Source organism: Vitis vinifera, chromosome 7, assembly GCF_030704535.1.
Source record: "Vitis vinifera cultivar Pinot Noir 40024 chromosome 7, ASM3070453v1".
Taxonomy (NCBI): Eukaryota; Viridiplantae; Streptophyta; class Magnoliopsida; order Vitales; family Vitaceae; genus Vitis; species Vitis vinifera.
Window position 1 is genome coordinate 20655 of NC_081811.1, and position 16011 is coordinate 36665.

Sequence of the window (16011 nt, forward strand, 5' to 3'; positions counted from 1 at the left end):
ATTCCTACAACTAATAGGCTTCCCAAATCTAGATGGCGATAAAATTCTGTACTAATGTAGTCATATCCCTTAAACACATCTGTAGACATAAAAAAATTAGTATATTAAATTACCACTAATTTGGTCTTCTAAAAAAAAAATCATCTTATGGATAAGTCTTTCTCATTTCCAACTATAAAAAGGATAATAATAATAATAATAATAAGAAAATTATTATTATTATTATTATCTTGTTGGTAAAACTTCCCCGGAGAAGAAAATTTGCTAAAATTAAGGAACTAAATCCCTTTAATTAAGCAACTAAAATTGGGGAATTTGAAATTCAGATTACCTATCTTCACCTATAAATAAAGGTGTCTTTCATTAAGAAAGAGAGGGGAGAAAATTCAGAAATCAAAGAAAAACTCCAGAAAGGAAAATCCTAAGGAGAAAATTTAAAGGTAACTTCGTACGGGAAAAGGAGCTTCACAATAAAAGAAAGAGCTTCATCAAATCTCCCTACAAGTTCGATAAGCGGCAAAAGAACTAATACACTCGTTCTTTGTCATTCAACAAAGTCATTCGGGAATAAGCCACTTGTGGCCATCAATTGACCTTCGAAATCAAGAAAACGTCATCGTCATCTTCCAAAGTGTGATCAAGGTAAAAAAATCAAAGGGAAAATATTCTTTGTTGGAAAGAATTTTATTTTATTTTTTGAGATTGTACCTACGATATTCTTAAATTTAATAAATCATTTGTTCGTATTATTTTTCCTATTTTATTTTGCTAATTTTTGTAGGACCAAAATTTTACAAAATTTGTGCATACAAATTTCTAGCACGCCCGGTGGGACCTCTCTGCCTCTCATATCTTTTGTTAGAAATTTGATCTCTACTACGTCGATGGCACCCAAAAGAACTTAAGTTGTGCATGTCAACAAGGGCAATGACATGATCGTCATTGCACAATCGACACATGACACCGCTACGGTCCCCATGACTCATAGCAAAGCAAAATCAACATCTTCAATCTCAACAAAACAAACAAGTGAGTTTGCTTGTTTGCTAAAACAGGTAAGAACACGCGATGAGTACCAACCACTCATCACCTTGGTTTCTTTGGGGGCAAAGGGCCATAGTCCTCGTAGTAGGGGAAAACTCCCTTCAACACTACAGGACTTTGGGGATAAATCTCCTTGCTCTATTACCGATGCTAACTCTAGCACCGGCTCATGCTTCGGGTCGCTAATTGGAATGTCAAAGGAGGAAAACTACTCCAATCATTCCAACTCTGTTACTTTTCCCTTCTCGTTGACCATGCCGGTAATGGCAATGGGCACTACGTCTGTAGAGGAGCAATTGGTAGAAATGGCCCGTGCCATCGCCAAACTCACCAAAATGGTTGATGAGAAGGATATGCAGATAACCTCCCTCATAAACAAGGTTGAGGCACAAGTACAAAGTACGGGTGAGTCAAGTCACGGACTCAACCACCCTTCGAATGTTGCATCTCCTCTCGATGATGCACCACATACATATAGGACAATGTAAGGTAAAAGACAAACGACGGAATTTGCCTTAGTGGCGTCATTATCTGTCCAACAACTTTAGGACATGAGAACTAACACCATTAGGGCGCAGTACGATGGATCCTCACAGAGTATGTTCATGTACTCAAAACCTTACACTAAGAGGATTGATAACCTACATATGCCCATGGGTTATCAACCTCCAAAATTTCAATTATTTGATGGAAAAGGCAATCCAAAACAACATGTCCATTTCGTTGAAACTTGTAACAATGCAGGTACAGATGGTGACTTATTAGTTAAACAATTCGTCCTTTCTCTTCAAGGGAATGCTTTCGACTGGTACATAGACCTTGCACCAGAGTGTATCGATAGTTGGGACTAAATGGAACGTGAATTCCTCAACTGTTTCTATAACACCCGATGAACTGTAAGTATGATGGAACTTACTGACACTAAGCAATGGAAAGATGAACCGGTTGTAGACTATATCAACCGTTGGCGTTCCTTAAGCCTCGACTGCAAAGATAGATTATATGAGGTATCAGTCGTGGAGATGTGCATACAAGGAATGCATTGGGGTCTCCTATACATTCTCCAAGGGATACGACCCTGGACCTTTGAAGAGTTAGCTACCCGAGCACATGACATGGAGCTTAGCATAGCCAACCATGATGCTAAAAAGGACCTTATCATTGACTAGTAAAGAAAAAGACACAATGGGAAAGCAAGTGATAAGAATTCAATAAAACCCATCCAAGAGTCCATGACAGTAATGCAACTCCTATCAAAATCTCAATGCGAGATAAAAAAAAGGAAATAAAAGAGGCTAGACTAACCCAGGAAAATGAGAGGTGTCAGTTAAGCTTAAAGGAATTAGAGGAGAAGAAGTATCCTTTTCCTGACTCTGATGTGCCTAGCATGTTGGAAGACCTATTCCAGAAAATGGTTATTAAGCTACCTAAGTGCAAGCATCCAGAAGAAATGGGTCGTGTTAATGATCCGAATTATTATCATTACCATCAAATCATCAGTCACCCAGTGGAGAAATGTTTCATCTTAAAAGATCTTATAATGAAACTTGCAAAACAAGGAAGAATTCATCTGGATCTGGATGAAGTAGTAGAGTCAAATCATGCTACAGTCACATTTGGGTCCCTTGATCCTGTTTTGTTACATGTTCCACCTAAGACACTGGGGGCATGCGCCGATACTATCTAATGTGAGTCAACGAAACCAAAGCAAACACAAGTGTCATGTCAAGACACCATTCGTCACTTCCATTTTGAGAATAAATCAATGTCGTATAACGAAGAAGGTTGGACATTGGTGACACGGAAAAGACCTCACAAGAAGCAAGAATCTCATCCCTACCCAAATCTTCCTAGGAAGGAACAACGTAAGCAAAATATTCATCGATATGCGAAGAAGAAAGAAGAAAAGAAACCTAAAAGAAAACAAACGATTGTACAGGTTGATGACCTCTTGGCACAAAAGCTCATCACCCCTATCACCTTAGGAGAACACTTCCCTCTGGAGTTCTTCAATAGAGGGATGGTGACATCAACTCATATGGTCTCTTGTCATGAGATTTCGGAAGAAGATGAGTCAGGTAAAGATGAAGAAAACGCTTTTGGTGCAGAGCCAAGCAAAACCAAGGAAAATGATGAGGTACTTAAGAATCCATCACTCTATGCCATAAAAATAAAGGGGATAAAACGATTTAAGGACAAAGACCACGATTGTGCAACATGCTGTGTAAACATCACCTACACCAGCAGCAATGAAAAGAGCATAACATCAAAGTTTACCACAATTGTTTTCAAACCTCGGCATTCTAGTGATGCTCATTAAAGCATGAGCCTAAACTACATATTTCTCCTATCCTACAAGAGCTTAAATTGTAGTAAAAAAATAAAAAATAAATAAAAAAATATTGGCAAACTTCTTAAACTAAGAAATAGACTCTTTACATTAAAGAAGTCAAATTCGAAGATTCCAAACTAAAATCTCCAACTTCTCTACATACAAGTGTTATTTTCTTTTAGCATGACACGTTCTCAAATGGTGATGCAACTTAGAGGCTAAATCCAAATGAAGCTTCAAAAGTCAAAATCAAACTCCAAACATTCTTCAACGAGCTCGTGGAAGAATATCAAACACAAACAAAAGTGTCATTCATCCACCTTCAAAGTTAAAGAAGACAAAGATTGGGTTTTTCAAAACACTTGAGGAAATTGTTGATAAGTTTACTTAAGATCAAGTCATCATTGACCATCATTTAAATTTTGCTCCAAAAACATGTGGTTACCACTCTTGGATTAAAATCAAGTCCAAGCTTGACACATTCTTTAACAAGCTCGTGGAAGAATACCAAACACAATACAAAAGTGTCATTCATCCACTTTTAAGACTGAAGAAAATCAAGACAAATGACTTCTTTGTTCTCCAAAATGCTTAAGAAAGGTCTTTACAAGTTTGGTTGAAAATAAGTCATCTTGACCTTCAATTAAACTTTGTTCCAAGGACGTGAGTTTATCATCCTTCGATCAAACTCAAGACAAGTGATGTTCTTGGCCCGCATGAGCATAAACTGCGTACGACGCATAAAAAAATAAAAAATAAAAAAAAATAAAATAAAAAGTTCGCTAAGTTGAAAACTTGAAAAGGCGACTTAGGCAAAAGTTAGGACATATGCTCGCAAGATTAAATCTTTTTTTAGTCTTGGAAAAAGTTAAAGTGTAAAAAAAAAAAAAAAAAAAAATTATTACTTCAAGACTCACCCCATCCACATGACAATGCATGTACGTGATGCGTTTTGAAGTGGGGACATTTGTAGACATAAAAAAATTAGTGGATTAAATTACCACTAATTTGGTCTTCTAAAAAAAAAATCATCTTATGGATAAGTCTCTCTTATTTCCAACTATAAAAAGGATAATAATAATAATAATAAGAAAATTATTATTATTATTATTATTATCTTGTTGGTAAAACCTCCCGGAGAAGAAAATTTGCTAAAATTAAGGAACTAAATCCCTTGAATTAAGCAACTAAAATTGGGGAATTTGAAATTCAAATTACCTATCTTCACCTATAAATAGAGGTGTCTTCCATCAAGAAAGAGGGGAGAGAAAATTCAGAAATCAGAGAAAATTTCCAGAAAGGAAAATCCTAAGGAGAAAATTTAAAGGTAACTTCGTACGGGAAAAGGAGCTTCACAATAAAAGAAAGAGTTTCATCAAATCTCCCTACAAGTTTAGTAAGCGGTAAAAGAACTAATACACTCGTTCTTTGTCATTCAACAAGGTCATTCGGGAATAAGCCACTTGTGACCATCGATTGACCTTTGAAATCAAGAAAACGTCATTGTCGTCTTCCAAAGTGTGATCAAAGCAAAAGAATCAGAAGGAAAATACTCTTTGTTGGAAAGAATTTTATTTTATTTTTTGAGATTATACCCGTAATATTCTTAAATTTAATAAATCATTTGTTCACATTATTTTTCCTATTTTATTTTGCTAATTTTTGCAGGACCAAAATTTTACAAAATTTGTGCGTACAACATCATAACAAAATTTTGTGCAAAATAAAATCATAACGAATTATAGGGTTTTCAAAACCTTCACATGGAATAAAGCTACAACAGATGTGAATATATTCCTTAACCTCATCATAACGAATTTTGGTGCAAAAAAAACTAGTTTGCTACTATATTTGAGCAAGACAATACTAAAGTATATTCAAGAATTTTAATGATCACTTTTGACACCAAATTTCATTATGATGATTTTAAGGAATATGACCACATCTTTATTAAAGTTCTCTGCCTTCAAGATTTTAGAACTCTATCATTCGAAGGAACCAAAATTATTGTGCAGTATCCATCTTAGTTCCTATAGCAAATCGATTTTTTTTTCACATCATATTTCGTTATAATGTTTTTAGGGAATATTACCACATTTGTATTAAACTTCTCTGCAATCAAGATTCCTAAACTCTATCATTCGAAATAACCAAAATTATTGTTTGAGTATACTCTAAGTTTAGATATGTGTACCTAGTACATAAAAAATTTGATGCCTCGGATAAATTTAATGAACTTAAGGTAAAATCAGATAACCCATTTAGTAAACATATTAAGTCACTTAAGCCTAGTTAGGAACCCTATAAATACCCCATAGGGTTAGGGTTTCCATCAATTTTTTGTCTTCTATCAATTTTTTAATACTTGGATTCAATGTTTTAAATCATCCAAACCTAAAGGTAAGTACTTTAACACAAAAAGATTAATTTTTTAAATTTTGATATTGCTTCTATTGCTTAGATCTAAGATGTCAACACTATACCCCATTATATTAAAGGATTTGAACAATCCCATTCGATATTCACAAAAATAATAATAAAGTACCCATACCCTCTCTATGTATGAACTCCAAAAATTTCACACACATAAGTATGCACTAATTCCAAACATTCATTGGTTCTATGTCATTTAGTAATAAAAGATTTATTAGTCATTTTTACCATCTATACAGGATTCATAAATTGACAAACCTCTGGAATCATAATGTCTAGAGCTAACCAGTCTTTGGATCCTATTTAGATTAAAATAACCTAGGCTTTAAAGTCCAAATGTTTAATTAGTGCTAGGTTCTTTTTTTTTTAGTGAGAGTTAACTATTCTCATTTCTTAGCAAAGTAATAATGGAATCTCATATAAAAGATGTAATACCTCCTACAAACCAATACAACTATCCTTGCAACTGAAGTGAAGGTAAGTACAATCTCATCATGTGACTTTCTCATTTGTTAAAAACCTTGTAAAGAATTACAGATAGTAGGTCTGTAATCTATTTACCACAATTGGTGAAATCCACCACTATGTATTCAACAACAAGAACATTATGTGTACTTTTTCTTTGGTATGAATTAGTTAACTGACAAAATACAATAAAACATAAAATAATTTGATATGAATCTTTTTCAAAAGAAATGGAACGATAAAAATGTACTTTTAACATAATAGTAACACAAATTGAGATAATAACCAACAAAATATTATGTGTGACTCTCGTGCCATCTAGTTCAATCTAATTCAAGATACCAAAACAAAATTACTTATAATAAGAGTGCATTTGGGAGTGATTTTAGAAAACATTTTTAACTTTTCTAACACTTAAATGATAAAAATTTTCAAGTATTAAAAATATTAAAAGAGCTTTCTAAAATTACTACCACACGGATTATAAATCAAGTGCCAAAATAGTTTTATAAGCATAACATACTTACAACAATGGCATAAAAGAATCAATCACACCATCTTTTACTTCATTTTAAAAGTAATTCTGGTCATTCAAATTTATTATGAGAAATCATAAAGGCTTCCATAAAATAAAAATGTTAATATTGAATTTAAAATTATAAAAATGTTTCTATATATGAAAGAATTTAAAATTTAAATAGTTTTTATTTATTACTTATTTTTTGCATTCAATTATTTAAAAGTATTTATTAAGGGAAGTATTCATGAAAAGATTGATTAGTGAGATGCGGGACCAATTTCCATAACTTGTTGCAGTATGCCAAGTAAATTGGCTTGGAACAGGAAAAGTCATCTCAAAGAGGCGAGGCATCTACATATTTTATGGGCATCTTGTTGAAGTCAAACAATTTATGCCCTCGTGGAACCTTAATTTTTTTAAATGAGTATTATTTGATTATGACACCTAGTTTGCAAATTCCTACTGCCAGATTTTGAGGAAACTTGCAACAAATTCGTAACACCAACAAGTTCATAAAAAAAAAATAAAAAAATTACTATGATGAAAAGAAAGAATTTCAGAATGAATATCATTTAAAGTCGAGAAAAGATTGTAATTTTTCTTTGCTCCTTTATAAAAATATTTCTAAAATATATAACATATAATTACTACAAAGTTCGGAAACAGTATTACAAGATTCCAGTTCCAGGTCGCATCATGAAAAAAATCTCATTTCCATACTATGAAGCTATTACCAATTTTAAGAACTACAAACCCACCCTTGGGTTCAACACAATATCATTAAAGACAACAAGATCCCATGACCTACCAAACAAAAAGAATTCCTAGACTTCTGAAACAGTACTTAGGTTACTCAATAGTTCAATGAACTATTACATGAAAAATGATTGTGTTACTTGTTCAAAAAGGTAAGTTTCATAAGCATTCAAAAACAAAGAAAATATATTCACTCTGCAGAGAAGATGAATTAAGAAGAGTAGAGAAGTAGGAGTACACCTTAGTAAATTGCATCATCTGCATTAAGTGGGGCTACCATCTGAGTTTGAGATAAAAGTTTGTGTGGTCTACCACTCTTCTAGCAATCAAACTCTCGGTTTCTCGTCTCTTATAAAAAAAAAAAATCATAAATGGGTGAAGCTAAACATAAACTCACTTTAAGAATTTGAAAAAGCAATAAGTATACTCTTGTTCTCTCTCATGTTTATGTTTTGTAATAAACCAAGCATAAGTCATAAACCCCAAAGATATCCACTATCACCGATACTCGGTTTCCCAAAAGTATAAATCACTTGTTATCACTCCTAATAGAACAAGAAATCAGACACGGCGACACAAAAAAAAAAAAAAAAGAGAAGGAAAATCTAAACTTGAGGCAAAATGAAGGCAATACCAGCATAGCAATTTTTGCACAAGATTTAGTGAAAATTTTTTTTCAATCTCTTGGGAATCATATCATGATTCTTGATGCTGCAATGATTTTCCCTTCTTTTGTTTCATTTTGGTTTTCTTGGCAATTGAAAATAAATTAAAAAAGAAACAACAATGATGCAGAAAATTTAGTCCTAGTGAATTTTCAATTTCTTGAAAGCAAATAAGCAAAGTTTCCATTTCTTGTGTATTATTGTGTAAGAACCAAACCCTAAACCCTCAAAACCCGACTGGGAAGCCAAATGTAGGTATCCAAATGTAGACCAGAGTAATTAAAATAGGTATCCAAATAATCAAAATAGGTATCCAAATAATCAAAATAGGTATCCAAATGTAGACTTGAGTAGGAAGCCAATAAATGGAATGGTCAATCAAGAGGAAATGCAAACTATCCTTAGTTTAATCAAGATGCTTCAGGTCAAGAAGAAATTACCGGTATAGGTTTTCCCTAGTAATCTTGCCGCCTCTACATTCCTTAATCAGCTTCATGAACTTTATAGTGTTGAACAATGCATAGATATCACAGAACATACTCTGTTTTTGAATATCACAAAATTGGCTGAAGAAGTTTGAATGAGCAGTCTGAAGTCATATAGAACTCATTAAATATCAAATACCAAACACCAATTCGCCAGCAACGATGTGTTTCCATGTTTTTCTACAGGGAAATGCATAGCATGCATTGATATCATCTTACAAACACAACTTTACAGTCAGATCACTTTGAAAGGAAGCAATCAATCTGAGCCAGATAAGAAACAATTAACAACAAAGGAAGACACACACATTAGTTAGTCAATAACAAGACATCCCGAATTTCAGCAGGACGATGTATATCATTCATTAGAATTCATCTTACAAACGCAAAATCTACAGACAAATCATTTTGAAAGGGCAGCTACCAGCTTCTCCTTCAAGCACTCGGCAGCACCAGTTTGAGTCCGAATGGAGAACGTGTGAAGGACCTTATCATTTTCCATAGTGGAAACTTCAGCCTCTGGAGCTACAACTTGGTGTTCCTTAAGCGTCTTTATGACTCTAGAAACAGGATGAGCATCCAAGGGACAGCTAACTCTTACAACTGTGTCCTCCTGCCTATCCTGAAAGTCGATCTGTGGCACAGGTGATTGGTTTTGCTTATTGTTTACAATCTCCTTCTCAGCTTCCAATATCCGAATCTTCATCTGGAGATCAGTAATGTATGAAATGGCATCACCAAGCAACGAGGCCTTATCCATCTTGGATATATTAGGAACAACAGCTCTTAATGCATAGAACCTTTGGTTAAGCTTCTCCCTCCTCTGCCTCTCAGCTTCCACGTGATTCAATGGCTCTTCTCTCCCATTAGCTGGCTTCCTTCCTCTCTTCCTAGGTTTTCGTTCATCAACCCTAGGCAACAAGTCATCCTTAGGCTGCTCAAAACCAGAAACCAATACTTGAGCATTAAATATTTGATTGAGCTGAGGGAATATTTTCCCCTCATTATCCTCATTCATACACCCATTAGAGGAATTCCCATAAACCTGATTTGAACCCAAGCCTTGGACATCATATGATTCTGCACCAAACCCTGAATCCCCTTCCAACTTGGGGGCAAAATTAATACTCATTGACCGTGACTTTGCCCCACTACCAAGACTAAGTTCATGCCCAAATATTTTTGGATACACCTTCGCCTGCCCAAAATTCATCCCCCCAAATACACCCTTAATCATCTTCACAACATTCTCATCCTCCTTAACCAACATTAAAGAAGCAACCTCAATCACCCCATCCTTCACTGGCACAAACACAACTGTCTGAAACCCTGCCAATCTTGCCAAAACCGACCTTGCCCGATACTGATCTGAACAACCAACTGCATCAACAACCCAAACCCATCTCCCAGACTTAAGCACCAGAGCAGGGCCATACTGCAAATCACCCGAAAACGAATAAAACATCGAAGTAAGATAAAACATCTCGATGTTTGACAACAAATCCAATTTAGCCCAGTATTTATCCTCCTCCCCAACCCCAAAATACTCATGAAGCTTCTTCAGCACCTCCTTCTTCTTCCCCACTTCCTCCAAACCACCATCACCAACCTCCCCTTTTGCCTCTCTACAATATCCATCACCCCAAATCAACACATCCTTCACCCTCGAAACACGCCAGAATATGGCGTAACTCCAATTAGACCCTTCAACAAGCTGACGAAGCCCCTTCTGGACACCACCATCACTGGATGCGACACCCGATTCTGACAAATGGGTTTTATCAGAAGCGCACGAGATCAAAAACTCCCACCCTTCTGCACCCAATACTGACTCCACCATAGCCTTTTCCTCTTCATTCAACCAAAATTTTTCACCCATATTTGGTTTCTTCCTCCTTTCTCACAAAATTAGAAATTTGAAAATTTATAGACCAACTATAACAAGAAATGAAGAGATTGAAACAAAAAGTACCTGGGATTCTTGGGTTAGAACTTCAGATCTGAGAGCTAGCGCTCGGGAGCCCAAAAACACCCCTGTGGTGGATTTTCTTGGATTATATCGTTTTTATTTTTTTATTTTTTATCTTTTAAATTAATCAGAATTTATTAATTGGTTGTGTGTTTCTCGTGATGAATATGGGAAGCTTATGCGAAGAACCACTTGCGGTGGAACCGCTGGCTGCTGTGGGTGTGGCTGTGGGTGGATTGGAGGTGTGATTGGGTGCGCTGAGATGTAGGATAAAAGGATGGAACGGTTCATGGAACAAAATTGATGTATGAGTGATAAAGTCTACTGATGGGATAAAATTAAAATGAGAGACTAATTTTACTATGTGGTTTGATGTAATATTCCCTATATAAAATTTATATTTTTAGTTAACACACTAACTAAAGTTTTTCTATTTAAACTATTTTTGAAAAATAAATTTTATAGACGATGGTCACGTATATTTAATGGTAGTGATGATGGTATTTAGGTAGATTTACATCAAGTTTGAACACGGTCTCAAACTTTTGGAATTATTGAGAAAATTGGTATAAATAGAATCTTTATCTTAATTTTTTTCTTACCTTTAATGTTGGTATTTATTCAACATCAAATAAATTTTTCTATAAACTGAAAAAGGCAATCTTTTTAATTTATGTATTAAGCTATTTTTAAGTCTTAAATTATTTCTATAAAATCATTTAAATTATTACTTAACCTTTTGCTAAGTTTTAATTTTTTTAAATAATAAGCTGAAATTTTATTTTAAAATTTTTATAAATTAATTTCAATCATACCTCAAGGAGCATCAATTAAGCTTAAGTTAAATATGCAAGTTAATTATTTATTTTTAGAATTTTATTAGGGTATGAATGGAGATTGATTTATATTCCTCAATGGTTTCGTTTCGATTACAACGATAGGATAGTTTAATTCAATCCATATTATTCCTATGATAGCATGGCAAAACAAACCCAATTCGTCCCTTAATGAATCCAATTGCCTAAACTTGTTTAATTTACTGGCTTAATCAATTGAAGGGTGCCCTTTGCTTCTTTAGCTTTATCGAATTTGTATCAACCTTCCAAAACAATTATCAATGACCCAATTATAAAGAAACATCTTTAACAAACCCAATTATAAGATTGTATGATCAATTAACAGTAAGAAATCTCACCCATTTAGAAATCTCAACCATCATTCATAAGGCATGAGAGATATCGTACCCATATAGTCGTTAACTTAATTGCAATAAGTTTACTTATAGTTAATAGTAATTATAAATAGCTTTCACAAATACTTATACTATAGTTAATAGTAATTATAAAGAGTCTTTGCCAATACAAAACAGACCACTAATGTATTATAGTAAAATCTCCTACATCTCAACAAGAGGTGACATTGAATGAAAATAGACATGTTGGTTTGATATGCATTGTGATCCAATTGACAAACAAATCACCATCCCTAATTATTGATCTAGATAAGGATGGTAAAAGAAAAACTTGAAAGGGAATAAATTACTTTGTTATTGTCAAGAAGATGACTTTAGCAACCTTAGTGGAAGATCACATGGAATAGCAAAGTCATGTGAAGCTAACATCAATAAAGATTCACAATGCGTGGGATAACTAGGGATCTGTTTAGTCAATTATAGAATATATTTCAGTTAACAAAACTGCATATAAAAGACAATAGTGTTGTAAAATGAACAACAAATGATATGGAGCCTTCACAAAAAATCTCTTTTTCCTCACATTTTCATTTTGTACAACTTTTATAATGGTATTAAGAAATTGATCATAAAGGCACCATAGTTTTGATGGGAAGAAATGTTGTCACTACATCTTTTTTTTTCAATTTCTCACAACACACATCCCATGCTCACCCACTCCAAGTGTAACATTTTCAAACCAAAAACATTGTTATCCACATGTATCTCTTCATCTCCTCTATCCCCTCATTCAATTTCTGAAGCCTATCCATCATTGAATGGCGTGCCACTATAGAGTTGGAGTTCTAGGTCTTTTGCTCCAATAACACTTGGTCCTTGGTTCCACCACCCTCCAATTGTCAAGTTGTAGGTTATAAATGGGTACTCAAGGTCAAACAAAATTTAGATGGCTAAATGAATAAGTATAAGGCGAGGTTGGTGGCTAAAGGATTTCACTAGGTTTTGGGTTTTGATTTTCATGTTACTTTTAGTCTTGTCATCAAACCTACAACAATTTGGGTGGTTCTAGCTTTGTCATCTCTCACATGTCTTATGCGACAACTTGATTTTAACAATGCCTTCCTTAATGACATTCTTAAGAAAGACATCTATATGGTCCAATCTCCTGAGTTTATTGACGTTTCTCATCTTAGTTGGGTATGCAAACTCCATCACACTTTGTATAGACTCCAGCAGGCCCTTAGGGCCTGGTTTGAATGCATCCACCTTTTGTTTCATCAACTTGGATTTCACTTTTCCAAAGTTGATATTTTTCTCTTCCTCAAGTTTGAAGGTAGCCACTCTCTCTACATCTTTATCTATATGGATGATATTCTCATCACTGAGAGCTCTTCTACTTAGGTGTAGCACTTCATCATGCAGCTTCAAGCCTTATTTGCCTTGAAAGATCTTGGGACCTCATCCTATTTCCTTAAGCTTGAACTCACTTTCACTTTTTAAGGTGTTATTTTATCTCAACAAAAATACATCATTGAGATCCTCCACAAAGCTTATATGGATCAAGTTAAGCTTGCTCCTACTCCCATGGTAAAAAAAGTCTATCTCTTAGCCTATGTAGGTGATCCCTTCGTTGTTACTTATCTCTATCCCTTTGTTCATAAATGACATGTCAAATTCCACTAAAAGGGTTGTTATGACCATAGATTTCATGATCATAAGTCTTAAGGATTATTCAAGGGGGGCATACTATATCAAACTCATGAGATATTATGGTACCTTTATTGAAAATACTTGTTACCACTTGCCTAAATCATTAGTTACCTAATCGATAGGGAATGTGTAATCACTCTAGTATTTCTCCATAGTTTTAAAAGGCTCAAGGCGCAAAGTAGTCCTGGAGCCTGAGGCGCAAGGCGCATCTAAGGTGCGGGCTTTAGTGAAGTGAGGCGCACCCTAATTTACATATATATTTTTATATAATATAATCAAATTTAACAATCATTTATTTGTCCTAAACACATAAATCATCAAATATCATCCAAAACTTCAATTTAATAAACAAAAAACATAAAAATAAAGAACTCCAAGCATAAAAACAAATCCAAATCCATATTGCTAATTGCCTAATACATATCCAAATCCAAAGTTTCCGAACCTAAAGGTCCAAAACATGAAATTTGTCCACAATTCAAAAACATCATTAAAAACACTTAAATCACAAATTTGTCCACAACAAGCAATCATCACTCCTCCTCTAAATCAACAAAATCATCATCATCATCATTTCCATCACCACATTTGTAGCCTTCCCCATCTTCTTCATCTGCTGAATCAACCATGTCTCCATCTTCATCTTCATTTATTAGTGAATGAGAAGGCAAAGTTCTAGAACTTGAAGCTATCCCCCTTGTTGGTGGTATTATGCTTGAGCTTGCTCTAGCCCTAGCTCTAGTATCAAACCTGGCCTTCTCAGCTCCAGCAGCTCTAGCAACATCACCCCATGTCAAATTATCATCATCAAATACAAAATCATCTTGTGCACCTCCATGAGAATCTTCATCTTCCATTCTCCCTATCAACCATTCATTGCTATCATCTATATCTTTCAAGGAAATTGGGTCAATGGTGTTACGTTCATTGTATCTTCTCTTCAACGCTCGATTATACTTAATGTACACTAAATCATTCAAGCGTTGATGATCTAACATATTTCTCCTCTTGCTATGAATCTGCAAAAATTCATAAGCTCATAAATATATTTTAAAGTTTTAACTTTTAAGTTACATTCAAGACTCTATTAGACTATTACTTGTAATTATTTTGGATTTGGTCACTTACATTTTCAAAGATGCTCCAATTCCGTTCACAACCTGATGCACTACATGTTAAGTTGAGGACTTTCATTGCAAACTTTTGCAAATTTGGAGCTGAAGCTCCATATGCAGCCCACCATTCAGCTATAGTATAGATATTAACAATTTAGTTAAACAATTCACCTATTTTAGCAAAAATACAATCTAATCATTTAAATAAACAAAACTAAATAACTAACCTGGTGCTCTAGTCTTTATTGTCCTAACAGCTAACTCATTCCCGAATAGTCCTTGGGCATTTGTGAACAAACTCACTTCGGCCACAACTTTTTCTTGCTTAGCAAGGTCTCTTGTTAGCCTTAAGATGCATTTATACAAATCACTCATAATCTTGGCATCATGCTCTATTTCTGGCTTATCATAGAAGAATTTCGGGTTCAAAAAGTACCCTGCTACATGCAAAGGCCGATGAAGCTGAATCTCTCACCTCTTATCAATGATGTTGAAGATTTCTTTGTACTTCTCTTCATTTCCATTAAAACTTCTCACAATTGTATCATTAGCTCTATTCATGGCCTCATAGATGTATCCCATAGGAGCTTTTTTTTCACCATCAACCAAATGAAGCACACGAACTAGGGGACCTGAAACCTTTAAGCAAAACACAATAGTGTTCCAAAATGAAGGCATTAGAACTATGTTGGCTATAGCTTTCCCCTTCTGCTCTTTTGCCCATTTACTATCTGACCAATCCGAGTTTGTAAACATCTTCCTCAAATTGTTTTTTTGTTCATGCAATCGCGATAATGTGATGAAAGCAGTTGCAAACCGAGTCTTAGTAGGCCTAAGCAATTCTCTTTGTCCAGTAAACCGCCTCATCATGTTGAGTAGCCCTGAGCAATTATAAATATACAGATTTAGTGATATAGCCCTCTCCAATGTCCTCTTGATGTTTGGTAGCTTTCCAATATCTTCCAACATGAAGTCAAGGCAATGTGCAGCACATGGTGTCCAATACAAATGTAGGTGCTTTAATTCTAACAACCTTCCTATATGACATTGTAGATAATAAATTTACATAATTTCTCAAGATAAATAATTCAAATTTTAAAAGTAAATAAAAATTCAAGAAATAGTATTTATTACCTGCCATCACATAACTTAAGTGATTATCTGTTATAACTTGAATAACATTCTCCTCACCAACTTGCTCTACCCATTTGTCAAGTAACTCAAACATCTTTTCTCCCATCTTAATCATTAAAGAAGCATCAATGGATTGCATGAACATGGTTCCCTTTGAACAATTAACCAAAAAGTTCACCAAAGTTCCCTCT

The 16011-nt window shown here is 34.4% G+C and overlaps 2 protein-coding genes and 1 pseudogene across 2 annotated transcripts; all 3 read right to left on the reverse strand.

Annotated features, from left to right (window-relative positions):
* Positions 1–8796: 8796 nt before the first annotated feature.
* LOC100254474 (transcription factor bHLH3) lies at positions 8797–10906 on the reverse strand. The gene is made up of 2 exons (XM_002282548.5): positions 10673–10906; positions 8797–10595 (listed from the first exon to the last, which is right to left on the reverse strand). Exon 2 carries the CDS (start codon positions 10577–10579, stop codon positions 9104–9106), a length of 1476 nt encoding a protein of 491 aa, XP_002282584.2. The 5' UTR covers positions 10580–10595; positions 10673–10906; the 3' UTR covers positions 8797–9103.
* Positions 10907–14073: 3167 nt separating this feature from the next.
* Positions 14074–14569, reverse strand: LOC100256321 (uncharacterized). The gene has a single exon (XM_019220953.2). It carries the CDS (start codon positions 14567–14569, stop codon positions 14105–14107), a length of 465 nt encoding a protein of 154 aa, XP_019076498.2. The 3' UTR covers positions 14074–14104.
* Positions 14570–14666: 97 nt separating this feature from the next.
* LOC109122899 (uncharacterized) lies at positions 14667–15649 on the reverse strand (annotated as a pseudogene).
* Between the last annotated feature and the right edge of the window lie 362 nt (positions 15650–16011).

Excerpts from the sequence above, each read along its gene's own strand:
- LOC100256321 (XM_019220953.2), bottom strand. The coding sequence starts at position 14,569 with ATGTTAGATCATCAACGCTTGAATGATTTAGTGTACATTAAGTATAAT.
- LOC100254474 (XM_002282548.5), bottom strand. The coding sequence starts at position 10,579 with ATGGGTGAAAAATTTTGGTTGAATGAAGAGGAAAAGGCTATGGTGGAG.